Raw genomic sequence first — 27,723 nt, 5'->3', positions numbered from 1 at the left:
TCAAATAGGCTTCGTAGTACTGTTGTAAACCAAGTGCTCGGTGTCCTCAGTGGTGGAGAGAACTGAAGAGAGAGTGGAGTTGGCAGCAGTGACTGGTTGGCGTCGCCGGCGATAGGCCTTTCTGTTCTTGAGCAAGAAGTAGCCCAGGATTGCCAATACAACCATAATGCAGACACCAAGGAGCACGGCAATGGCCACTTCAAAGGAGCCTGTAGACACGTGGGGGGAAGCACCATTTACTCAGCTGGCATTAACAAACATCACAAAAGCACAGCAATGGGGTATGACCATAAATTTTATACCTGTTGTTTCTATGGACCCTAAGTTGTGATTTATTCAGCAAAAAATTATGTTTAGGATATACTGGACACCACAGCACCTTTTTAGTAAAGGACTAAGTAAAGTGTCCAGTTGCTGGCATTGTAACTCACAGGACACATCTCTTAAACATATAACTTGGGCCTCTGCATTAATTGATTAGTGAATGAGGGGGCTAGCAACAAGAGATGTCATGCTGTTGATCGTTCCAAGTTTGTACAAGGTGGGTCTGAATGGATATGGAAGAGCCACATGTTTGCTTGCTTCCAGTATGTCCTTAAGTGAGACAGGACCTTGGACCTCTCAATGTTGCATAACTTTGCGGGGGGGGGGGGGGAAGGGAGGAGGGCAGAGAAGGAGCTACAACCAGCATTCATATGCTCCTTTATGCACCACAGAGGATTCCTATCTGGTTTCCCTGAATGGAGTTAGGTCAAACCCCAGAGATGTCTGTGCTGCGGAGAACTCTGGGAAGAGACCCCACTATTACTGACCCCTGTGAAAATCCTTTATGCATCACAAAAGGCACTCTAGACCAAGGCTTGTGCTGTTTTTCATAATAGTTTGATATAAAAGCAGTTTTTCATAATAATGCAGTTTTTCATAATAGTTTCAGATATATCAGAGCATGCATTAGTATATTTAGGTAGAAATGCCCCAATTCCCTACCCCCACAGGGGTTCAGTTACATACTTAAATGGGCACGCCGAGCCTCGTATCCACTCAACCTCTGGCCAATCACATCGGCCTCTGCAAAGAGAAAGAGTAATACAGTGCCTTATAATTATGTTTGAAAGTAGCAAAAGCCCTTCAAAGACATAATGTTTTACTGGGCACTTAAAAAAAGTGAAATTCTATAAAAACTTTACAACCCAATAAAACATTAAGTACATCTATGTCAAAGCATCTCAGAAGTTGCATCAAATTGTTACCCACAAGGATGTACTTGAAGATTATCAAATTAAGCTGTATGCCCAATATACATCTCCTGCATTAACACAGATTACCAGGGGAGGTAATGTTGAGTATCATCTTCTATTTTCCTTGGCTAGCTTTATAAGACATATTGAACTCTTTTGAATGTAATTTCTGTTTACAGACACCCAAGATTAATTTTTGTACTGTTGGTTTAGGCACTCAGTTTTCAAACACATAACTTTGTGGAAACAGCTACTGTAGGACGCGAATAGTGCTTTGTAAGCCTTAGAAGGAGTGATTATTCAACATCCTCCATAAATTTAAGCAATTTGAAAAAGTATGCTAAGGGATACTCTACAGCTGAAGGATAATGAACCCTTATTCTGCTCATCACTGGCCTACACAGTGCCAAAAAATTATAGCAGAGGGATTGTCTCTGGGGTAAATTACACACTTCTCCACCTCTTAAGGTTCTTACTTACTCGTGATGCCTTCACAGGATTTCATACAGTCTTCTTCCTTTTCAAAATTATTCTTATTGCCTTCACAGCCTCCATAGGTGAAGCGATCACATTTCTCAGCGAATGCATTGTAGTACCAGCGGGATATGCTTTCTTGGCACAACCCAGTGTCTGGCAAATCAACACAGTGACCTGGCAAGAGAATAATCGGTGCTTATCAAAACTATACTTACCTATACAACTTAGGATTTCTGCCAAACCCTGTCTGAATTACAGAAATGCAACTCAAGTCCAGTTATTGTTCTCTCCAGCCACAACTGCATTTGGGGAAGGCAGATGTAGCCATTAGGACCTTTGCCAAATGTGCAGCTTGTTATACCAGCACCCGTGATATACCTACCTTGGCTGGCTGTAACATTGATCTTCTGTAATTTATTGAATGCTTGAACATCTGTGAAAGACACCAAAAGAAAACTGCTCAGAATGACAGAGCTTTTCACACCACAATGCAAAATAACTCTCAATGTGGAAAACACCCTACATGGAAAAAAAACAATCTTTACCAGCCAATCCATATTCTGCACCAGAAGAAAGTAAACTCTCCGATAAAAATAAATAATGTGAACAAGCATGTTTTCCCTCTTATCTTTAATATACATTCTGCAATATTTTGCAGAATTTATTCTGGGTTTGCAAGTCACAGAGAGAAGAAAAGACAGAGCTGGTTTCAAGTATGTTGCCACCCTACACAAGGTACAATTTCGGCCCCCTCTTTCTGCGGCTACTTCCTAAACAGCACAATATGTACCAATTCCTGGGATATAATTCTTTTATTTTAAAGTTTATTTAATATTAAATAAATATCATTCAGAGATCACAACTCCATGAAGAATACATTTCAATAGGGGTTAAAATTATTCTCTGTCCTTTAAAACAGGAGTTTTGCAGCACCTCAAACATTAACATTTATTGCAGGATAACCGCTGGATCAAATTTAACAGTTTGTAATGCAAACCTGAATAGAGTCATACCCTGAAGTCAGCGGACTTAAAAGGAGACAACTGTGCTCAGGACTGCACTGTTAGTTGTACTAACCACAGTTTAAACTGGCAGCAGCTGCTATGAATGGTCACCATCTAGCTGTATCTGAAGAAGTATGAAAGCTCATACCCCGCCAGAAATTTTGTTAGTCTTTAAGGTGCTACTGGACTCCTACTCTTTTCTATTGCTAGTGACAGACTAACACGACTACCCATCATGATCTATCTCCATGTTTATCCTGTACTTCTGAGTTTTGCACAGAAATGTCACAACTACCTTGGCATTGACAGAGCGGGATATAAATTCAATAAATAAATAAATAAAATGGATACCTTTTACTTTTAACCCCACTACTGCTGACTGAGGATTCCCTGCATGCATCTGATAAAACACGCTCTAGCTATGCAAAACAGAATTATTCAAGAAGGCCTTTTTGCACAGGTAAACAGGACTGTACCGTAACGAAATGCCATAGAGTCCACCTTCCAAAGTGGACATTTTCTGAACTGATCTCTGTCGCCTGGAGATCAGTTGTAATAGCGGGAGATCTCCAGCTACCACCTGGAAGTTGGCAACCCTACCTCACATGCTGAATATGACTGCTATGCATGCACAAATTGTATATGTAGAGTTCTCCACATTCAATCATGATCCTGCAAAAAGCAGCACTCCCAACTGGAAATACAGTTTGTACGTGCACAGAAGCTGTGCTGAATAGACCAGCAGTGAGTACATTGATGATTGGTGCGGAAAACACAAGTGGAATGAGCTGCTGTTGAAAGGCACTTCCATAATTCAGTATTACTTGCCTGAAGTTTTGTTCTGATTGCTCAAAGGTTTCACCAAGTTTACTCGCTTCTGCTAACAGTCCCCATTGTTCTAAGCACTAGCAACCTGAAACCAGTCACCCAAAGATGCAGGCGGGATGGACACAGTGCAGGAAAATGGAAGAGAACCACAGAGAAACAAATCAACTAAAGCTATAGAGAAGGAGCTGAAGTGCTTTGTCATAGTGGGATTTTAAATCCAAGGCACAAGGAAGCAGCAATGATTATGCTCAAAGGGATGCCAATTCGCCCTCCTCCAGTCTTGTGGCACATCTCTCATCCTCCAAGAGGTTTGGGAGATGATGGACAAAGGCTCTGGAAGCTCTCCAGAAAGTTATTTGAGCACTCTCAGGTGCATACTATCTGACCCAGGGGATTTGTACTCATTCAATGCAGCCAGGTGCTTCTCAACTACCTCTACATGAGCCTGAACCCAGGGTCGAAAGAAAAGAGGCATCTGGCCTGCATATGTAAACCACCCCTAGGAATTTGTTTCAAATTTCAGAGTAGACTTTGAAGGCTACATGGGATATGTTAATATAATGGCTAAATATTGTAGGGGATGATCTCTCACTTGCAATGACAAATGAGATGATGCATCATCTCCACTCCAGATGTAGTTTAATTAAAGTAGTTCTTAGGGAGGGAGACCCTCCATTTGCTATACTAGAAAGAAGCTTTTATTTTCAGTCCCAAAAGATATCCAACAGAAGACCTCGATACCAAGACCTAAGGCAAGGATCTAAATGAAATAAACCATATTGACAGAGCAGCAGCTGCAAAAACTTTTGCAAACTACAAGCATAATGTTGATATTTGAAACAATGGGAATAGAAGGGAAACTGGTTACTATCAGAGAAGCCGGGAAGAAGCGCAAGGAAGCCAGTCATCAAAAGATAGCAAATATGAAGCTCCCTCAGAGTCAAAACGATTCCTCTAGCCCAGTGATGTAGTGTATTCTGAGGAGCAGTGGCTCTCTAGAATCTTAGGGAGGCGTCTCTCCTAGCACAAGCTACCCAAAATCCTTTCAACTGGGGATGCCAATGACTGAACCTGTGATCTGCAAGCTGCTCTAACACTCAGCTATGCCTCCTTAAGAGGGAGGAGGAGGACAGTTTGACAGGCTCCCATTTTCTATCAACATGCCACCCAAGGCATCCAAATCAGAAGTTCATTTACTTACATGACTCACAAGACTCCTCATCTGACCCGTCTGAGCAATCACGGGTGTCATCGCATTCCAGGAAACTATCAATACAACATCCATCTTTGCATTTGAAATAGTAGGGTGGGCACTCTTCATTGCACACTGTGTGAGAAACACAGATTTTAGTCTTTTGTGTGCTTAGCAGACAAATGTCGCTTTCTACCATCCAGATGCTCCAGGAAGTGATTTGCTTTTGACCAGTCTTCCTCAGGAAGAGCAGGACTGGACAGTAGCGCTCCAGAATGGCCCAATCACAGTTCTAAGATATACATAGTAAAGGCAAGAAAAGCTTCCTCTTTGTAATGCTTAAAGAACACAGTGAAATCTTCACTTAGAGTTGCCAACCTCCAGGTGGTGGCTGGAGATCTCCTGCTATTACAACTGATCTCAAGGTGATATAGATCAGTTCCCCTGGAGAAAATGGCCACTTTGGCAATTGGACTCTATGGCATTGAAGTCCCTCCCCTCCCTAAACCCTGCCCTCCTCAGGTTCCAGCCCCCAAATCTCCAGGTATTTCCTAACCGGGAGCTGGCAACCTATCTTCACTACACCCTACACTTGCCGTACAACAGCAGCCTTATAGCATGAAGAGTCTAATTGCTGAGAATCCTGAAGGCTCCCCCACCAACAGGCAGAAAAAGCTGGAAGACACAAATCAAATAGGAGCTACTTTTTCTTGCCTCCCTTGCTCTAATACCCTAAGGAAATCTAATGATAAAGAGAAATTAAGGGAGGAGGGCAATCCTAAGTGTGATCTCCCAAAAGCAGTCCCCACCCCAGAGTTTAACAGGACTTGCATACATGTGCATAGGACTGTAGCTTGAGAAAGACAACCAATGGTTCCTCTATTGTGTACATTGTTGGTGGGGAGGAAATGCAGAATCCTCAACAAATACCTTAATCATAATCTGTTGCCACCCTCTAAGAAACTAGCCAAAGAAGACTGGTATTGAGTGCTGAAGTCAGCAAGAAAGAAGTGGGATTGGAAGTGCCTACCTGGTTCTTGCCGTTCTTCAACAGCACCTGAAGAAAAAGAAGGTGGGAGAGGTATGACATTACCCTGACTTAGTAGAATAATTGCTTACAGTCCTTCCTGATTCCATGACTTAGCTTTCATCTCCAAATGAAATGTGATACATGCTGAAGTACAGAGAATCAAGTGGATCTAAAGCTGTTAAGCAGGTCTTCCCACTGTGTTAATACCAGAGAATAATGGTCAGAGGAAAAAGGAAATGTTATATACTGCAAAAGCTCATTGCTCAGTAGTTATATCAAAGCATTCAACAGGCGGCTGAGGTACAAAACTGAAGTGAGTCTGGATTAATTTAGGGCCATATTCAGTTCTCATCTTGCATCCTATAATAAGCTAAGAGTAGAAAGACCAAAAAATAGGTCTTATTGTTTACACACAACAGCAAGATTCTATCAATCTTCCAGGGAAGTGTTTTGGAGAAACTGTCAAACTCCAAGCTCATATAGCATAGAAGTTTGCACAATATTCAGAGCAATACAGTCCATTGCTTTTCTCCATAGGTAAATACAAGGACTTCAGAAACAGCAACTCAGCATACTGGGCACATCGTGGCTGGTCCATTCTGCCAAAATAATCACTGATGTCATCACCTCCCCCCTTGAATCCCAGAAATCTGGTAACAGGATTTCTCCAAGGAGCGTACCTGCAACATTCTTGCAGGCAAGTTTGCATTCTTCTTCCCATAAGTAATTGTTCTTGTTGGGTTTGCAGCCCCCGAAGATGAAGCTCTCGCACTGCATTATTGTTGGATTATAGTACCAGCGAGGGAAGGCACCTCGACACCGCCCCACCTTCGAAGGAGCCAAGCAGTGTTCTAGAACAAACAAAAGGGCAGTTATTTTAGCACATTCAATGTGACCACAGAGAGCGTAAAGCAGGAGTAGCTTATTCCACAGACAGTTGCGAGCTGGACCTACTAACAATCCTCAAGAGCATCTATTGAGGGAGGGAGAAGCAACAAGTCCCACCAAATGCATATCCATGATTAACATATCAGTTTAGCAAACTTTAACATCTGGAGGGTTGTTCTGCCATGGCCTTGCTACTTGAGAACAAGTCTTGCCCTGGAAACCATACTAAAGTTGCAGAGTAGCTGAGCAGGTGGTGGAGTACAACTGAGGAGACTAGAGTTCAATTCCCACTCTGCTGTTAAGCTCACTGGGGGTTGTTGGGTCAGTCCCCGTCTAATCTACTTCACAGGGCTGTTGTGAAGATAAAATGGGAAGGATGCCATGCTTGGCATCCTAAGCATCTTGGAAGAAAAAAAGATAAAAATGTGTCCATTCCAAGCTCAGTTTAAAAGGAACAACGTGCACAGCACTGAGGAGCAATGTGAATATTAACACTATTACCTAGAATATTACCACTTCATAGTTCTTCAAAAAACTCAGATAAGGTTCCCACACAGTGCCCCATCCACAGTGATTTAAGCTGGAAATATTGTTATAGCCTAATGGTCTTCAGACCACTCCAACACTGACCTCTCAATTTTCCAACCAATATTTAGTTTGTTCCCCAATGTCTTCAGCAGACAAATGAAAGCCAGAGTTACCAGTTTCAGGTGAAGCCCTCTCCACAGTATCAACGGTGTATCTAGGTCTAACGCACCTGTGGTCTGTTCTGCATTCAGTACAGTGACAGTGACATCGACTGAGTCCTGCTGGTCAGCCGTATCGATCACTGTCAGTCGGAAGACGTATATCCCTTCCTTCAAGTTGGTGACCACTGCATGATCGCTCTCTTTCTAAGAATGCAAAATAAAAGGAAAAGGACCCTGAGAAAGTGCAACAACGTGCTCTACAAAGGGACTTGCAGCCCCACTGACCCACATTAGCTCAAGAACCAAAACACAACGGTTGACAGAGTTGCTCCAGAAGGTGCTTTACTTCTGCGGTGAATTTGGAGGGTTTGGGAGAATTTTGAAGGAAGCAAATGAAGTTTAATTATGGTAAGAAACATTTATTTGGCAGCTCTGCTCATTCCTAGTTTTACACTGTTCTAATTCAATCAAAAAGCACCCTTCACCCAAAGGACTGAGGACCAATTACATTTCATCCAGAAAATGCATGCCATACAACTAGAAATCCCTTGCATGCGCAGTACACGTTTTAGATAACAAAATATTAGTTTTCCATTTATAAGCTAAGCTTTACAAAACATGTTGACACTGGTTTTGGAAGACACACAATGTCTGTGATCCTCTAACAACACAGTTTATGGACCAGAACACCAAAATGGTACCACATCTCCATTCTGCCTGACGGAAGAACAGGTTGCAGCCATTTCTGGGGCAAGTAGATGATGTACAACAATTTAGGACAGGAAACAAGTGAACAAGAAGTCGCTGTACTTAATAAGGTTGACAAACTAGTCCCACAAGCAGAGTTTTGCTCAGGCACAGTTGGCAACATCATTCTGGCCTCATCTGTTCACCAGGGGAAGCTGCCATCTTTTAATCTGAGCAGTAGACTCGGACGGGCATTTTGTTTTGCTCTTTGTTGAGCCAACAGTACAAGAAATCTCATTTGGCAGCTGGGTTTTTTTAAGCAAAAGATAAGCTGAGAAAAATGTCACTTTTCTTCCAACAGATAAGAACATGTTCTTCCAACATGTTCCGAGAATGATGCCAACCTCCATGTGGGACCTGGAGATCCCCTGGAATTACAGCTCATTTCCTGATAACAGAGATCAGTTTCCCTGGAGAAAATGGATGCTTTGGAGGATGAACTCTATGGCATTGTATCCCACTGAGGTCCCTGTCCTCCCCAGACTCCATCTCCAAATCTCCAGGAGTCCCCAACATGGATCTGGAAACCCTACCCCCCATCCCCCTCCAGAGGCCAGGAGGGACCTGGCAACGCTGTGTTTAGAGTTCAATGGTCTAGGTGAGACAATGTACATTGAGCATTCTGAAGGACTCGTAAAATTATTTACATAGCCACACTATTAACCTTTAAATACAGAGTAACAAGTCCCTGTGCTGAGGAGTTTATATATCTAATTCTGAAGTGTGCCCCCTGCCTATGGATACTTAAATCCACAGATAGGGGGCACATTCATCCCAAGAGGTTTTTCTGCAGACTTAGGGGACCCCCTAGGTCTGCAAAGAAATCGGAAATTTAAAAAACCAAAGAGTTTAAATCCCTCCGACTTTTGAAAGACCATTGTTTAAGCATGTGCAGACAATGTTCTTTCAAAATGGTGGAGAGCTTGGGTCAGCCGCCAGGCCAAGCAGCAGAGGCAGATGCTGGGAGAGGCTCCTGGGCTCCCTTCCCGTGCCAGACAGCATTCCTCCCCTCCTGAGCCAGGGGGAGACGTAACAGCAGGGAAGAGTAACAGGCTTGAACATACACAGTTACACACATGAACCTGTCATATGACAAGTCATGATATTAGTTCATTTAGCTCAGTATTGTCAGCTCTGACAGCCATTCTCCACGGTCTCCAGCAGAGAAAAGTCTTTCTCAGCATCTGCTGCCTGAGATCCTTTAATTTAAAATGCCAGGAATTAAACTTTGGTCTTTCTAGATGCAAATAACATAGAAGTTAGTTAATTTTCAATTAGAAGGGTGGGACTAAGGAAGTAGCCAAAGATTGCATAGAAAGTCTAAGGTCTGAGCTACTAGGAAAGAAGACAGACAGGTGGCACTACGTCTGTGCAAGGCAGTTATGCGAGGGTGTACATATATATTACCCCATAATACACACTTGGCATTGCACAAGGTAAATCTTGGCAGAAGGGTGTGACTTGACATTAGCCTTCAGCCTCTTTTTAAAATCTTTTCATTTATTCTAGGCTCGTGAATGTTAAGAGACTTGCAGAAACGTAAAGACACAGTATATTTTAACCATTGAGCATTCCAAGACACGGAATTCTGTGCAGAATGCAAATTTTGAAAGCATGGACAACATTACCTGCTGCTTTCATATTCTGTGAGCCAATACATTGTTTTCAGAATACCTCAAAAGTCGTCATTTGCCCAAACTTCTCATAGGTCCAGATAGGAAACCCACACACAAATTTATTTTGCCATTTGGCTATTTTATTATTGAGCTACGGAAATATAGATTAGTCTGCTGCTATTTCTTCTTTTCCTTTAGGTAATAAATCATTCAACAGCCCTGACAAATACACCAAGAAACCCAAGTATACATTTCTGTAATCTATGAAACCTTTATGTAACCATCCTTAACCCTCAAACCACCATTCATATATCACTTTTGGGGTCTCTTTTGGGGTCACAGCCCTTCTAACATAGTCTCATGTGAGAAGAGGGGATTGTCATTTGACTCTATTTGCATTATGTTAACATTAGTTTGTCCCTCATTGGCCATCTGAAACCAAATGCAACAGGAAATCCACATGTACTTACACATGTATCTACCTGTCCACATCTAAAGGAGGCAACAGAGTCTGTTAAGATTCCTGGTTACAGATTCAGGGTTTGTTTTGTCCCCTCTCTGTTGGGTGTGGATTTCAGACCTCATACAGAAATACACGTCACACACTCCCCCCAGCCCCACTCCAGCCCCAAATGCTGCTCTTGGTGAACAGGGGCTGAAGTGGGAGGGGGAAGGACAGAAAGTTTTGTTCCACAGGCAGAAATCCTTCTCCTTGTAGAAACAGTCCGCTGGATCTGAGCCAGGATCTAAACAGCAGTTATACAGTTAAGGTACAGGACTCTAAGACAGCACTTGTAGTTTAGATTTAGGGGTGTGTTTTTCTTCCATTTCCCTGGCTTATCAAGTATCAACATATAAAATAAATATAAATATTTAAGTTAGGGCTCAGTGTGGTATAGTGGTTGAAGGGCTGGACCAGGATCTGAGATAAGCAGGTTGGAATCTCCACTTTGCCATGAAGCTCACTTGAGTGTCCTTGAGCCAGTCACACTCTCAACTTAACCGACCCCACTGAGTTGTTTTGAGGTTAAAATTGAGGAGGGGGAGAACAATATACTCTTCCCTGAGTTCCCAGGAGGGTGGGATAAAAATGTACTAAACAAAAGCAAAAATCGCCCACCCATTAAGACTACCATGTTCTGGCTTCAAAGCTCTTAAACTTCCCTTGTGCATGAGCAGTAGGAGAGTATCAGTCCAATCTTTTTCACTGTCAGAGGTTGACAGAGAACAGCTCCCCCAAACAGATACTCTTGCCAGCTCTTGTCCTGCCTGGGAGAAGGCAGTCCTTTGCTGCCTCCCTGGTGCCAGAAGAGGCAGCATGTCTGAGGTCCCTTTCAAACAGCCTTTAGCATCCATTTAAGCAGCCAGTTGTTAACAGATTTTTTGGTTGTCATTTCAGACACAACCATTTTGGCTCCCAGCTGCTAACAGGTTATTTAAACTTTTTCATACAAATCCGCTCGTGTCCCATTCGCAAAGTGGGGCTGAGCGTTAAAAACCCCCAAAAAAACTCCTTTATTTCATTTTCAGGTCTTCTTTGCACTTCGGAATTGCTGTAGTGTGTTGTTTGAAATGTCTGCAGCACTTATGAAAGTGCCCCCCCTTTTTTAGGTGCATTCTTTTCCTTCTTTTTTTAAACATTCTAACTTCTGCGCTATAGCACTTGACCAGTATAGTAATTCAGTGCTATATTGCCAGCATTCAGATGCTTGCTGAATGCTGGCAATATAGCATTCAATTGCTATATTGGTCTAGCGCTATAGCGCTAAGTTGGAATGTTTAAAAAAAGTTAAAATAGATCTCACAGCAAAGAGTCTGGGGAAAAGCGCCAGTTTAAATGGCCAGAGCACTTCAGACATGGCTCATTAATGGATTTAAATTTGCTGTATGAAACCTCCACCCCAATGTTGCTTTACTTGGGATCTGGCCAGCAATGGATAACGACTGGTTTGGAATGGCAATGTGAAAGGGGCTTGACTCAACAACCACAATGCTGGAGCATCTTCCTCCTGTTTTCTAGCACTTCTTAAGATTGACAGCCTGAGTTTTAACAACTGCAAGAACTCTGCCTCTCTTTGTGTTGGGCCGCAGCCACTCCTGGAATCTGCCTAAACTGGGTTTGCCTTTTCTATTTCAGGCACAGGAGTTCACGAAAATATGTATGCAGACACTCCAAGAATATACAAACCGAACTTATGTCCTTTTTTAGATCTGTCCGAGTCTCACATAATCAAATTTAAATACAATGTGTCCATGATATATACACACACACACCTGTATCCTACTCTACTTAAAACAGCTCACATGGGACTTCCAAGCAACCTCACATCCAGTCAGGTGGACATCTGCTGAGCTTTTACAATTCAACAGCATAGGCCAGGGATGTCAAACATGTGGCCTGCGGGCTGGATCCGGCCCCCGAAGGGCTTTTATCCGGCCCATGGAGCCGAGGCACCTAGTCCTCCTTTTCCCCCTCCCCCAGCCTTTTCTGGGCTTCCTGGGGCCGTGCGTGGCCGGGGAGGGAGTGGGGAAGGCTTCTGCCTGGTCGCATCGGGCCGCATGTGCGGCCGGGTGTGTGTGGGGGAAAGGCTTTTCTCTTTTCTTCCTCTTTTTTTGTCACTTTCTCTCCTTTTCTTTCTCTCCCTCTCTTTCTCCTTTTTCTGTCTCTCTCTCTCCCTTTCTTTTTCTTTCTTTCTCTGTCTCCCTCCCTCCTTTTCTTTCTTTCTCTCCCTGCCTTCCTCCTTTTCTTTCTTTCTTTCTTTCTTTCTTTCTTTCTTTCTTTCTTTCTTTCTTTCTTTCTTTCTTCCCTCCTTCCTTTTTTTCTTTCTTTCTTGTTTGTGTGCACATGGCCCGGCCCGACCAAGTGACATTTATGTCATATCCGGCCCTCCTAACAAATGAGTTTGACACCCTTGGCATAGGCCCTCAGTCTGTTCTCTGGCCTGAATAGCACTGTTTTTTAATCCTGTTGCTGTTCACCTTCATACAAAGATTACTTGGCTTTCACTTTGCCAACAATGCCCCATTTCTGAACATATTTGCCAACTCTTTCTTTTTTTCTGCTAAGCCAATAGGGCTGCCAATTACACGTTGGGAAATTCCTGGAGATTTGGGGGCAGAGCCTGGGGAGAGGAAGCACTGCATCATGGTATAATACCATACAGTCCACCCTCCAAAGCAGCCATTTTCTCCAAGGGAAATGATCTCAGTATTGTGGAAACCAGTTATAATTCCTGGAGATTTCCAAGCCCCACCTGGAGCTTAACAACCCTAGTTATGCATAGGGCAGCCATAATTTTATTTATTTATACATCCCACCTTCTTTCCATCATGGGACTTTTCTAGCATGTGTTCAAAGTAGCCCAACATAGAAAAACAAATTTACAATCATGTAAAATAAAAACAGAATTATGCTGCAATCCTAATGTACACTTACTTGGGAGTAAGCCCCCACTTTTATTAGGTGGGGCTTGTTTCTGAGAAAATATCCCTAGCATTGCACTACTAAATATCTAGAAAAATCTATCATCCAGTTGCCACTTTAAGGAAAGAAATCCAAAAGACTTGAGGGAAAAAAGGTTTTACAGCACTTCCAGAATGCAAACAGAGACCAATTTCAGAAGAAGGCCATTGCTGTAAAGGCCCTCCCTCTTCCCCTTTTACCATAATAAGCAATAAGCTTCTCAGAACTTCTCTGAGTTCATCTAATTCCGACAGTGATGCAATAGAGGTAGAACACACAAACACAGCTCATGTTGTTGGAAATGGAGTAGTTATTTTTTTGTAATGGGGAAAGCTGGCAGGGTTACTAAAATATTGCCATGTTTGTTTATTTTTCTGCTTTTTTCAATTCACAACCTATTAATTATGCCATTGCATATTAATATAACAAAAGTACTTAGAATACTGATGAAGCTACTCATTAATGAATACAAGGATTTCAGAAGCCAGTTTAGAGGTATGGAGAAATGAAGGGGCCAGAAAGGGAGAAATTTGAAAAGCTCTGGGCTCTACTTACCAAACTGCTTCCTTTGCATATAATTTCCATTAATTTACTTGAAGGGAGGAATCAGCAACTTACTCAGAACTATGCTGGAGATTGCGTGTCAAGGAGTTTCACTACATGGTATTGGAGGCTGAGAGCATTCCTAAGTGGACCTTGTAAGCTACTGTTCGAGAAGACATGGTTTTACAATGTTATCCATACTCACCTCTATAATCACGGGGGAATCACCATCATGAAGTGTCCATTCATAACGCAAATCTCCATGGTCATCAGAACTTTCTGCGCCCCTCAGTATTACTTGCTCACCAGGCTGCACTTTCACGTCTGCCCGAGCACGGGCTACTGGGGGCCGATCACCTGCAAGACCCAACAAAAGAATGAAATAAGAGGACCATCTGCCTGGATACTGAAAAGGAGCAATCACAAAATTAAGCTGAAGCAACCAATGTGCCTGTCCACATGCACCATGGATAAGGGGATAGAAATGAGTCAGATTCGTATTTTTAAAATATATACTCCATACGTATATCTCAGCAAATAGCATTTAATGCCACAAAGCATATCACATCACAGTTTTTCAGTTCTGCATTATTAGACGTGCACCCTTACCAGATAACCTGCATGGGTATAGTATACACATCTGGGGAGGGGGATTGTGGTGGCAGCTGTTCATACTACTGACCAACATTGAACTGTTGTTGCTTTGTGTATATTCAAGTGAACATCTGTAAATTGGGCTACAGTTTGCCACTGCGATCCCACCTCCCTACCTCAGACACACATAAGTTGTAGGGAAAGGGTTATGTTTCCAAAGTGGAAGTAGAAAGCAGGATATCAACCTCCTCTGAGTTCCAGTGGATGCAACAGGCCAGTCAGAGAAGCATGCTTGTGGCATATCATGGCCTCTGTGGCCTAACAAAGGAAAGCATATTGAGCCGCAGAAATAGTGCTAATGAGGACAAACAGAACTGAAGGAGACACTACTAGGGGTGAGCATTCGACTAAAGCCAAACCAGAAAAAATGAAAAATAACTTGTCAGTATTTTTCGGGGGGGGGGGGGCGTAAAAAAAATGGCGTCAATTAAAGAAAGCTGAAAACCAGATCTTGAATAATGCCAATTTTTTCCCAGCATTATTCGGGGACGCTTTGGCCATGCTGCCATTTTCCCCCTCCCTCTCTCCCTCCTTCCCTCCCTCTCCCACTCACTTACCTGCTGGCTAAGTCTGTTGTAATAGTCAAGATCTAAATTTAGTCATTATGGGGTTAATGTATTTGTTTAGCAACGTCATAGACCTGACCTCAAAGTGAAATGTGGCTTTTAGCCAATCCTATGTATTATTTGATGTGTTTGATTTTAAGTCATTACGTGGTAGATCAAACACAAGATATAAGCAAAGACCTAATGATGGCAGAAATGCTAATGATAATAACCAAGTGTTTCAAATATCTGACTATCAAGGTGGATGATTTGTTAATATGTTGTCAACATAAAGAGGATATTCAAGAAATAGCTGATAAACTGAAAGAGGACATAGAGATTAAACAACTTGGAGAAGAAAGACATTACCTTGAAATGGAGATTGAAAGACTCAACGATGGAAATTTTCTTCTAAATCAGAAACGTAAAATCATGTACTTTATTGAATCAGTCGGTATGACAAATTGTAAATCAGTAATTGACTAAGCCACTGACAACAGAGAAATTTGTACACTTTCGTGAACTGTTGAATGTGATTGATCCTAATGTGACAAATTTTGATGATTAATGATGTCATTGTTTATGTGAACTGAAATGATTAGATCTTGAAGAAGGGGTGTTGTAATAGTCAAAATCTAAATTTAGTCATTATGGGGTTAATGTATTTGTTTAGCAACATCATAGACCTGACCTCGAAGTGAAATCTGGCTTTTAGCCAATCCTATGTATTATTTGATGTGTTTGAGAAACTGATTTGTCAATTTGAATTACATCATTGTTTGAGTTGGTTAACGAGCTCAATTGGTTTCCTGTAGAGATTTTAGTAAAATGGCTAATTTGTAACTCAGTCATATAGCCACTGGCCGGCCGTGCCTAATTGCTTGTTGGTATGTAACCAAATGTTTTAGTAAGCCAACTATGGAGAGTTTAGGAGTTTATTATTTTATCAGGAATTTCCTGTTTTACCTTTTCCCTATAGATTAGATAAAGTTTGTTACTTTGATTAATAACTACCGTCTCAGCGTTATTATTTTCAACAAAGTCCTTGCTGCCACTACCTCTGAAGTTCTGGACTTTGGAGGCAGTGGTGTGAGGACTCAGCCAGCAGGTAAGTGAGGCCAGTATTCAGCTCTGCGCTGCATATTTTTCTGGTTTGGGTTTAATAAACCCAAAAAAGTTCGATCTGAAAAAAGCCAATATAAGGATTCTGCGCTGCATATTTTTCGGGTTTGGGTATAATAAACCCAAAAAAGTTCAATCTGAAAAAAGCCAATAAAAGGAGTCTGCTTTTTCAAAAATTTCCAGATTAAACTCGAACCCAAAAATACCCAAGAAATGGTGCACAGCTCTAGACACTGCCTCAAGACCATTCTGGCTATGAGGTAGGACATAAATAATGTCAATAAACAAAATGCCAGGTACTGCTGTGACAGGTGATGCTGCTTTAAGGTACTGGTAGATACAGAGCAAAGTGTAAACTAGTTCCTACCTGACTTATCTTTTCCCAAGGATAAGATACTAGAAACATGGCATGTAGTTGTTTGGGGGAGGGGGGAGATTTCCTTATCCTTCAGCTACAGACTTACTCCCAAAATGATGGCAAACAGAACTGATACCAACAACTACAAAAACTATTGTTTCAATGAGTATGACCAATGTTTAGCTATTGTTTCCCACAGCTGTCCAAATCTAAATCGGAAGTAATTCTCCTTAAATATGGTTGTTGCTCCAGCAATTACGGAGGTTCAGAAGTCCAGGCAATAATCTAGGACCCAGTGACACCATGTGGAACAAAGATATGAGGAACTGGCAAAACACTGGAAGAGTCATTAAATGCCGGAGTTCCCCCACATTGACCTTGCACTGAAAAAGCTTTTACTGAAATGCTGTAATTCCTTGCCAGTTACACACTTATCAGTTTGATCAAATCACTTGTCATGTTGCAGGAACTCCAGTAGTACAGCCAGCATAAGAGCAGCCCTGCTAGATCAGACCAGAAATTCATCTAGTCCAGCAGTTCCCAAACTTTTTGAGTCATGGAGCACTTTTCAGGAGAGAAATTCATCACAGAGCACTAATTTTCACCTAGTACCTATATACTAAACTGAATGACAGCAGTATTTTTCTTTCTGTTCTCTTCACGGAGCACTAGATGTTTCGTGGAACACAGTTCAGGAACCGCTGATCTAGTCTATCACCCTGTTTCCCACAGTGGGCAGCCAGATGTCCCCAGCAATGGCACACAAACTATATAACCTGTCATTGCTGTTGCCCCATAGCAACTGGCATTCAGAGATATAGTGCCTCTGAACATACCAATGCTGGCTAATAGCTACTAGTTGTTTTTGTTTGTTTTTAATCTTTTTGTAGACGGCAGTATTGTCTCAATGGCTGAAATCGTCATTCTGAATATGAATATGTTCACCATGCCTTGATTTCTAACTGGATACTTAAAACTAAGAGCCAGTTCATACAATCAGCAGAGTCAAGTGGACAACACCTTCCCTGACCTTTTCCACCTCAGGATGCAAGGAGGGGTACATTTTGCATGCTTCCCCATTTAAACATACACACTCAACCCTTTATCTGATCACAGAAAAATCTTGCTATGTAGAAATGTAGAAACTTTATGTTGAAATTTATTTTCATGAAATGATTTTTTAAAAAATTGTAGCCAAAATGGAACTATCCAGAAAAGCATTACCACTCAGTTATGCTAATGGTATAAACTGGTCCTTAGACATTTTGCTGAGCCACCTTGCAGACTCTCCTGTTCAGTCCTTGATCTCATAAAATGCACATGACGTTTTATCCCATACAGCCACGTGCCAAAAAAGGGGGAAACCCAGCACACTCACTACCAAGACACAGTGCAGGAGCACTTGCTGGCAGCTCAGAGGTGACAAGTTACAGCTTGAAATCAAGTGGAAAGGTACCAGAAAGTTTCCAGTGACTTCAATCAGGCTTGCCTTGCTGCCAATCATTCCACCAAGTCTCAATACTGAAAGTGATCCTAGAAGCAAGATTGTTGTCTTTCTTTCCTCGGTTGGTGGTTAACAGTGTGCTGTGGCCAGAACACTCAAGACACACCCAAAGGAATGGACTGTGCTATATACACAAACTACTTTTCATCATTTCTCTAAGGAAATTCTCCACTGGGAAATGCCTTCACTTCTATTTGGCTGCGCCTGAGATCCAATTAATAAGCTACTGCTGTGGTGTGAGTGTCACTCTCCTGTAACTTCTTCGGCAACAACTTGTGTATTGTATGGATAAAGGAGGCACATGGGCAGAGATGAACATACGGTTCCTCATGCCGACCAGGAGATGTCATGGGAAAAGTATGATTGGCCTCGCCCACACGGCGTCTTCAATCTATATGTCACTGGAGTAGCGTAGGAAGAAGCCACATGAAAGCAGTTTGTATGCTGCTGTAGTAATTTATGGGAATTTATGGAATAGTTTAAAATACCATTATGCTCTCGTACCATAAGCAGCACATGGATATTCAAGCCAAACTGTAGTCAGGTAGCAGCAAAGGATTGCCAGAATAGATCCTCTGCTACTAGCCCTGAATGCCAGCAAGCAAGCTGACACTAGGAAAGACAATGGCTGTCACAGCAGTTGTAATATGGGAGACTCTTATTTCCAAAGATTTTGAAGGGTGTTTGCAGTACACAAGTCATAATCTGCCAAACAGTGGGAGCCCTGCCTCTCATTGTATCCGGTTGCAGCCATTCCCAGAATCTGCCTAAACTGGATTTACCTACTGGACTGCAGGCAATGGATTTCACTCAAGAACCCCATGAAGAAAAAAAAACACAAACAGTTCTCACACCCATAGACCTACTCTTTGAAAACAAGAGACAGATTTAATTTGGCACCTGATCATCCCTTAAATTCACTCTGGACACGACTGAACACAAGCATCAAACCTGCAAAATTCTGTTTTGTAGAAAGGAGGCCTTTGGCTCTGGCAGGCAAACATAGACCTTTGGCTTTGGCAGGAGCAATCTTGGCAACATGGAAATTTAAAAAGATAAAATGGCATATTCTTGTCACAAGCTTAGATCAAGATTTTGTAGCTGTATTAGTCTGGTAGGGGGAAGTCCATTGAACAATAATTAGAAGAAGAGATGGTTTTTATACCCCGTTTTTTCTCTGCCCTTAAGGAGTCACCAAGAGGCTTACAATCATCTTCCCTTCCCCCCCCCCACACACACAACAGACACCTTGAGAGGTAGGTGGAGCTGAGAGAGTTCTGAGAGAATGTGCAGGACTGGGGGATCAAACCTGGTTCTCCAGATTAGAATCTGCTGCTCTTAACCGCTACACCACGTAATTAGTGAACAAAATAAATTGTAATTATACATCACTGAGAATTCTGTGAAAGAGCCCCTAGTCTGAACAAACTTGCTATTGCCAGGGTTTCTTTCAGCAAAGGGGAAAGGAAAACTCAAGATGGCTGCAATATACTAGCAAACCCATTCAGAAAATGAAAACATATGAAGCTGCTGTATACAGAGTAAGATCACTGGCCCATCTATTCTGTTATAGCCTTTTCTGGCTGGCAGCAGCTTTTCAAGGTCTGTGCCAAAGGCCTTTTCCAAGTCAGCTATTCAAGATAATTTTACACTGGGGAGAGGGGCTTCTGTATGCTAAAAAAGTGCTGCGCAACTAGGGTTGCCAGGTCCCTCTTCGCAACCGGGGGGAGATTTTGGGGGTGGAGCCTGAAGAGGGTGGGGTTTGGGGAGGGACTTCAATGCCATAGAGTTCAATTGCCAAAGCGGACATTTTTCTCCAGGTGATCTGATCTCTATCGGCTGGAGATCAGTTGAATTAGCAGGGGATCTCCTGCTACTACCTGGCAGTTGTACAAAGAGGCAGCACGTGGCTCAAAATAATAAACATCAATATCAAAAAACAACAATTGTGTTTGTCTTACTGTCAAATGTATTGAAAATAGACCACCAAAACAAATGAAAAGTGTGTCAAAAAACACACACACAATAGCCTCACAGGGCTAGCCTCGCAGGGCTTATAAGGCAGTGCCAATAGGCTGAAAATATAGGAAAGCCGAACAGCTAAACAAAAATAAAGCCTCCCAGGCTGAATATAAACCAAAAAAGATATGGTTAAAAGCAATACACAACAATAGTGGTGGTTGTAAGCAATACACAACAATAGTGGTATTACAATCACAATAGTAACAAAACAAAACAACAATGCAGTCCAAGGTGGGTCCGTCGCAAAGACGCGTTTCGAATCTTCTTCAGTTTGCCGACCCTGAGGATTTAAAGGGACCATACCATTCTTAGGAAACAGACATTTCATGCAATGTTATGAAACAACACTATTAACAACAATGTTTATCTAAGCAATTTAAAGAAATTAGAGGCTTTAAAGGCTTACCAACCACTTTTAGAGAAGGAATTAGAACTTAGTGGAATAGTTCATCACATGTATAACCTGCAATACAATAATGCCATATGCACAACTTTTCCTTTATCTGTGGATATTACTCAAGTATTTGTATGCCAAGTATTCAGATAAGAATTCAGTTTTGTCCACAGTTGCTCTTAGGGTGATACGTGCTTGGGGTGCTTCTGCCCAGGCAATATGCTAAGACTTTGGAAATGTACTGTGTTTCCAAGGATGTCACAATGTTAAAAGAAGGTGCAGCCCTAAAAAACAGACAAAGTTCAAGGAGATTATTATTCCAATTCCCACTGAACTGGTTTGCCTAGACCTAGAATCAACTTACGTAGTCATGATTTAAACAACATGCTATCTTGTTGCTAATAAAATCCTCTGGAACCTGCCTTTCGGTACTAGCAAGAACAGGAGTTAGCAACTTTGGGGACCCAAGTACCTTGGAAGATGTTGGAGTGCTGGCAAATTTTTTAAAAATGAGAGAGTATGTTGAGGGCTGTACTTGACCAGAAACAGTTGGGCATGCCACAGGTTGCCTACCCCTGGCCAGACATCAGAAACCTGAGAAACTCAACAGTTAGTGGTGTTTTCTCTACTCTGTGACAATATCATCTTCCATATATCTAATTCTCAAAATAGCCAAATGTGAGAGAGATGTTTATTCTTACAGCCATAGGCCAAAATAGCCAAATATGTGAATTCCCAGATCCAGACAATGATGGCATGAACAGACAAGACAGTTATTTCAACAAACTTTTTTTAAAAACCCAACTTTGCAGAAAAATCTTTAAAAATATTACATTGAGGGTTAAAACAAACCCCAAAACAGTAGAAGCAGCACCTGCAGTTTTAAGAAACAAATGTCCTCAGTGGCAATTGCTAGGCATCCACAACAGCATTGCCAGCCTTCATTTCTGTTAGTAAAAGGCAATGAAGGCAGCAGGGCCCTTTCCAGGGCTGCTCTGTCATTTAAGGGAGGACGTATCGGGGCCAGGCCCAGCAACAACCACCAGGCAACTCGCAACCTTTTGGCTTCAATGACTCACCTAGGCTTTGGTTGCTTGCTACTGTTCAACAGCAACCACTCAGCAAAAGACAGTGTGTTGTAGTGGTTAAATTTCAGACTATGATCTGGGAGATCAAGGTTCGAATTCCCACTCTGCCACTGAAGCTCACCAGGTGACCTTGAGCCCATCACCCATTCTCAACCTGACCACCTCATCAGTTTTTTTGTGAAGATAAAATGGAAGAGAGAAGAATTATATAAACTGCTTTGGATCCCGGTTGTGAAAAAGGCAAGGTATAGATGAAACAAATAATAAACATAGCAGAAAATGGGGGACAGATAAGTGGTTGGTGCGTAGGTGGGAAGGAGAGAAAGAAGCAGGGAAAGGTGAGTTTCCAGAAGGAAGGAAAAAAGAAATAGTGGGGGAGGCAATACAGGGGGAAATGAGGTGCCCTATTAATATCTTTGCAAGTTTTGTTCTGCACAACTAGGCCTAGCCTGGCAGACAGAACTGTACAACTGAACCCAGACCAGTGGTTGGCACTGGTGCAACTATTTTCCCAGATAGAGGCGAGGAGAGAGAGCTGAAGATGGGGGGCAGATAAAGGTAGGCTGGCTGGCAGGTGGGAAGGAGATAAGGAGGGAGGGAAAGGGGAGATGACGATGGGGGGGATTTCAGGGAAGGGAAAGAGAAGACAGTGGGTAAAGAGAAAATGAGATGCCCCCCACAAGTCTTTTTGGGTCCCCCACTTGTATATATTAAGAAGAAGAAGAGTTGGTTTTTATATGCTGACTTTCTCTACCACTTAAGGAAGACTCAAACCGGCTTACAATCACCTTCCCTAACCCTCCCCACAACAGACACCCTAGGTGGGGCTGAGAGAATGTGACTTGCCCAAGGTCACCCAGCTGGCTTCATGTGTAGGAGTGGGGAATCAAACCCGGTTCTCCAGATCAGACTCCACCGCTCCAAACCACCGCTCTTAACCACTACACCATGCTGGCTCCCAGTATGTATTTCAATTTCTCTCTCTCTCAATTTCTCTCTCACAGTTGCATTAAGCTGGTCCTGAGCGTCCCCAGTTTAATTTCCCCTCACTGTAAAATAAAACATTTATTGTGTTCAGTCTCTGTTCTCCTCCTTGGTATTAAGGGGGGATAGGTTGTAACTGGGCTTTAACAAGGCAGGGAAGAGGGTACCTCAAGAATACCATCACAATATACTTCGGAATGGCTAGCTGTATGTAAATAGTACCACGCACTGGCATGCCAGTAATTAAATATGTCTTTGGCCTTTTTAAACAGCTGTGCTTGGTGGTATGATGAGGGAAGTGTGGTATGGGCAATAGTCATCAGGAAACCTTAAAATAAATACCATACCATGCACTGGGCTGGGTGGGCATTTTCCCACCAAAAATATTTTAGTGCCACTCCAACTCATCACAATTTAAAATATTCTGCTGTTGGGTTTGTTACTTGAGGGGTTGACGCGATGATTTTTGTATGCTATTATCCAAGACAACTGCATAGACTTGCCTATACAATTAAGCCAAACTAGGCACAGGCAGTAGGTAAATTCTGTAGTTCCTATACAACAGTCTCACTGTAAGTTCCCAAGAGGGTCACGAAGAGAAAATGACGTAAATGCCAAACCATTTGCCAGGTTGATGAAGTAATCTCACAGCCCAAGGCTTTGTTAGTCAGATCTCCTAGAAAACACACCTGGGGAACTTCACTCTTTTCTTCCACCCAAAGGAAGTGATGCACTCACCTGTCCTGCTCAGACATAGAATTCCCCACCTCCTGACCTAGTTAGTATGTCATAGCTATGGAATTAGTCTATCATCCAAGTCTGATCCAGCCCCTTCCTTCTCAAGCCATTATATGCCTGAACACCCTTTACTGCTCTTCCCATTTACCATCTGGGAAAGTTTTTTAGGTTAATGTCATAGACGTGGAATTTCATTGCATCATAGTATGTATTTACAAAAAAGCAACTTCCTTAACTAATTTAATAGAAATACCATTGAACAGTTCATACTTTGCCAATAACTATTAGGTGTTAAAGTTGATTTGGTTACAACTGAGAAAAATCTGAATTAATTTTGAGCATCCAAAGATCTAAAGAAGACAGGACATTTTTTCAGCACCCATCTTTATGTACTTACTATTCCCAGTATGAAGTGCAAAAAAGGAGAGGGGAGAATGATTACAGATAGTTATAGTGTGATGACAAAACTGAAAAGCTAAAGCAGTTACTGCTGATGCAGACATGGAAAAAGTTATTTTGGAGTAGAGCAGTGACCCCTCAACATGACAGCCTGTGGGTGTCATGCTACCTACAAATGGGCTTCCTGGCATTAATTTATTTATTTGACAAAGCATCTCTTACCATGGAAAAGAGCCCGCCCTAGCTTTCCTGCACATCTCTGGAGCAGGAGGAGCTTCAGTAGAAGCCAGGAGACATCCACTTTGTATGAGCAGGGAGCACGTGTTCAGAAATAACTGCCTCCATTGTAGGAATAGGCGGGGGCTTGGCTTCAACCACCATATATTAGTTGATTGGCCCCAGCACCCCATGGCAGCTATTTTGTGGTGCTGACCATTCCCCATCCTGCAAATTCCAGAAGTATTCATAGGCTCAACAAGATCGACAACTTCTGAAGTATGGCCCCAGCCATAACACCAAAAGACTTTCAGTCTTTCACAGTAGAAATAGGAGACCCACTGTTTAAATTCAATCCTGGACCAAGTTAAAAAAAAATACAGAGATAAAAAGGGGAAGCCTTCCAGAAATCTCTGAAGGATGCACTATGATTGTTTTTCCCATAAAGCAGCAAAGGAGCTGTGATTTAAGGATAAGAAGAGCATCAGGGGAGGAAAAGAATTCTTTTCTCTGGTGCCATTTTCTCAAAGTATATTATTTAAAACAACCTCCAATGGTTACAAAGTTTAAAAAAAACTAGGGGAAAAATCATGTAGAAATCATTGTAAAAATCATTAACCTTTCAGACATTTGACAGTCCATACAGAACCTCCCAGGATGGTGTTCTCCGTCTTCGGTGAAACCTTCTTGGTTTGACAGGAGACAGTATAGTCCAAGAGGACTTAGAACGGTTCTGAAGTATATCTAGGGCTGCCAACCTCCAGGTACTATTACAACTGATCTCCAGGCGACAGAGATCAGTTCACCTGGAGAAAATGGCTGCTTTGGCAATTGGACTCTATGGCATTGAAGTCCCTCCCTGTCCCAAACCCCACCCCAAAACCTCCTGCTGCTGGCGAATTGGGACCTGGCAACCCTAGTTATATCTTTTGCCAGAATAAAAAGCATTTAAACCATCTCAAGATAAAATCATTGAGGAGATGGTATGTTTTATATAAAATGGGAAGGTACAGATACCCATGCAGTGGAATCCTTAAAACAGTACCTAGAACTAAAAGTTCAACGGCTTCTTAAACTATGCACCAGGAAAAGTTTCAAGGCTGCTATATAAAGCATAAGAACATCACTTCTCCCATTACCTGGGCATTCGGCAACATTTAAGCCAAATAATTTAAAAAAGAGAAAGAGTTCAGGTGGTTACACGGCATCCTATTGACTCTTCAACATGGTGTATTTGGTCGGCAAACGCTTTAGTCAACAGAGCCAAATATCAACAGTACAACAATTGACATTTCTTTTGAGAGCCAGGTTAAAGCCCCCCCCCCCAGCTGCCCAACGAAGCAGTTTAAACCCCCCCCACCGCCAGGCTTCCCGGGACTCCGGGGGGGGGGTCTTTAAACTGCTCCGCGCTGCCTGGAGACACGCCAGAGGCCGTAGGGGTGGGGGTGGCATCGCCCCTGCTTGCAGCTGGGGGGCGGCAGCGCGGATGGGCGCTGCGCCCTGCGGGGCGCTGTGGAGCGGGGCGGGGCGGTGGGGGGCGCAGCAGCGCCTCCAGCCGCAGGCTTCCCGCCCCGCTCGGCTACCAGCAGCAGCCGCTGCCGCTTTTCTGGCCGGGGGAGGCGCCGGGAAGTCCCGGGAAGCCTGGCGGGGGTGGGGTCTTTAAACCCCCCCCCAGCCCGGCTGCCCGACGAACAGCTGATGGGCGGGGGGGGGGGTTAAACTGCTCCAAGCTGCCTGCGCTGAGCAGTTTAAACCCCCCGCCCATCAGCTGTTCGTCGGGCAGCGGGGATTTGTGGCAGAGCCGCACTCAAGGGGGCGGTTTGCCGACCACTGGCCAAGTTGAGTTGCATATTCTTGGAATGCTCCATGCCTTGGGTAACCTATGTGATTCTTTTACACAGGCTTGTGTTGGATTGGATCTTAATAGAGGTGCGTTTGTACGGAGGTGAAAAAAGCAACATAGAAGCCATTTCCTACGAAAGCATATGTGCAAGAACACACACAGTCCTTTCTCCAGGTTACTCAGGGAAGCATCACCATCAAGGCTAACCACCAAACTTAAAGAATTAATAGAAATATCAACCCAAGTCTCACACATGGAAGTTCTGCCTTGGCCTTTCCTCATCATTAGGAAGCCAATACTCAATGTGACACTAAAACTCTGATAATTTGCAAGTAGCATGACATCCCCCAACCTGGAATGGATGAATTCATTGAGACTCTCTGCAATGGGTACTTCTTTATTCAACATGTAATTAAATTGTGAAATCCACTGCTAGTGGATGCAGTGGCCATGAGCATGGATAGCTTAAAAAAGGAGTCAGAAAGATTCATGAAAGAGTTGGCCTTCAAGTGACTACCAGCCATTGAAGAAAAACCTCCTTCAAAAAGTTGAAGAAGATTGCAAACCTCTCAATACTAGTGGTAGGAGGCAACATCAGGGGAAGGCCTTGTCACTGTGCCCTGTTGGCCACTCCAAAGCAACTGGTTGGCTGCTGTGTGAAACGGGTTGCAGAACTAGATGGACTGTTGTCTGATCCAGCAGGCCTCTTAATTTAAAAAAAAATTAAGTCTCTATGCTTCATTGATGCCAGCAGGCCTCGTTTTATGTACTTGGTTAACAATGTTGGAGCACACAGCCATCGATATCATAAAATAATTAAGGGATTCATTGTTGCAGCTAACATTAATACTTCAGACAATAAGCAGGTCTGCATAATACCTGGACATGACACTTGTGTATTGACTTCATTGATATCCCACCTTTCTCCCCATTGGGGATCCAAAGTAGCTTACATTGTCCTCCTCTCCTCCATTTTTATCCTCATGACAATCGTGTGAGGTTGGTTAGGCTGGGAATATGTGACTCTGGCCGCAGATTGCAAGCTTGCATAGCAGAGTGGGGATTCAAACCCGGGTCTCCCAGATCCTGGTCTTACACTGTAACAATTATTTATTTATTTAATTTATACCCCGCCCTCCCTGGCCAATGCAGTTAAGTGAGCAGGGCTCTGGCTTGGTTGGGGAGACCACTTGGGAACTTAATTTATGCCATCGGGTCTTCCAAAATGGAAGAAAAGAAGGATACAAATAAAATAAATTAGGTGTCAGCGCAATTGTGTTTCACTCCCAACTTCTGTTGAGGATAAATCCATACTCTACATTATGTGAAGGATACTTAGTAGTGTTTAAATTATTGCTGGATCAGACCAAACTTCATCTTACAGCCACCATTTTATTTCCAATAGCAGCAATGACAGAGAGCCTCTGGACACTCACAACGGAAGCATGAAGACAAGACTGGGGTCTTCCCTTACTGTTTGTACCTAACATCAGCATATACTGCCTATACCCATGGAGGCTTCATTTTGCTATCAGAACAAACGGTCATTGATAAACCCATCCTCTTTTAACGTCTAGCTCTTTCTACAAGCCACTGAAGCTAGTGGAGTGTGAAATAAATATTACTGGTTTTGTCTTTCCTTTTACCAGACCTGAACACTCCCCATCACCTGTCCCCAAACCCAAGAACACCTTGCTGTCCTTACCACCATTGCCTTGTCCCAGCATAGATATATAGGCCTCATACATGTCCCTCTCGATATAATTGAGGAAGCCGTCCTTCTTGGCAAACTTGCAGACAAAGGCCTGGTCGTAGAGGCAGTTCATGAGAAAGCAACTCTGGATGGTGTCTTCCTCTCCCTGGCTCTGCTCCACCAGGGCCAAGTTACACTCCGGGTTCTTACAGCAAGCTCTCATGCAGTCCCGGTTCCCTTCCAGAGGAGGAGACGCCAGGAAAGTGGCTCCGTTTTGCACGGAGGCGTCGATGTCCAGCACGAACTCCGGCTTCCCAGCGGTAAACCGCGCCAGGCAGCTCTCGCCGAAGGAGGCTCCCGCCTGCCCTTCTCCCTGGCCCAAGACCGCCACGCTCACCAGGAAGCTCACCAACCCGCGCAGCTGGCCAAGGCGCCTGGCCATCGTGGC

The 27,723-nt window shown here is 43.0% G+C and overlaps 1 protein-coding gene across 1 annotated transcript; it reads right to left on the bottom strand.

Annotated features, from left to right (window-relative positions):
• On the bottom strand, nucleotides 1-27,717 carry SPINT1 (serine peptidase inhibitor, Kunitz type 1). Its single transcript, XM_056851468.1, has 10 exons — nucleotides 27,288-27,717; nucleotides 13,921-14,072; nucleotides 7,415-7,550; nucleotides 6,450-6,620; nucleotides 5,770-5,796; nucleotides 4,749-4,874; nucleotides 2,098-2,148; nucleotides 1,719-1,889; nucleotides 1,012-1,068; nucleotides 1-209 (listed from the first exon to the last, which is right to left on the bottom strand). The coding sequence occupies exons 1-10, from the start codon at nucleotides 27,715-27,717 to the stop codon at nucleotides 1-3; spliced, it is 1,530 nt and encodes a 509-aa protein (XP_056707446.1).
• Nucleotides 27,718-27,723: the final 6 nt, after the last annotated feature.

This window comes from Euleptes europaea, chromosome 6, assembly GCF_029931775.1.
Source record: "Euleptes europaea isolate rEulEur1 chromosome 6, rEulEur1.hap1, whole genome shotgun sequence".
NCBI lineage: Eukaryota > Metazoa > Chordata > Lepidosauria > Squamata > Sphaerodactylidae > Euleptes > Euleptes europaea.
The sequence above is the reverse complement of the archived record's forward strand: the minus strand, read 5'-3'. Positions and strand labels throughout refer to the sequence as shown.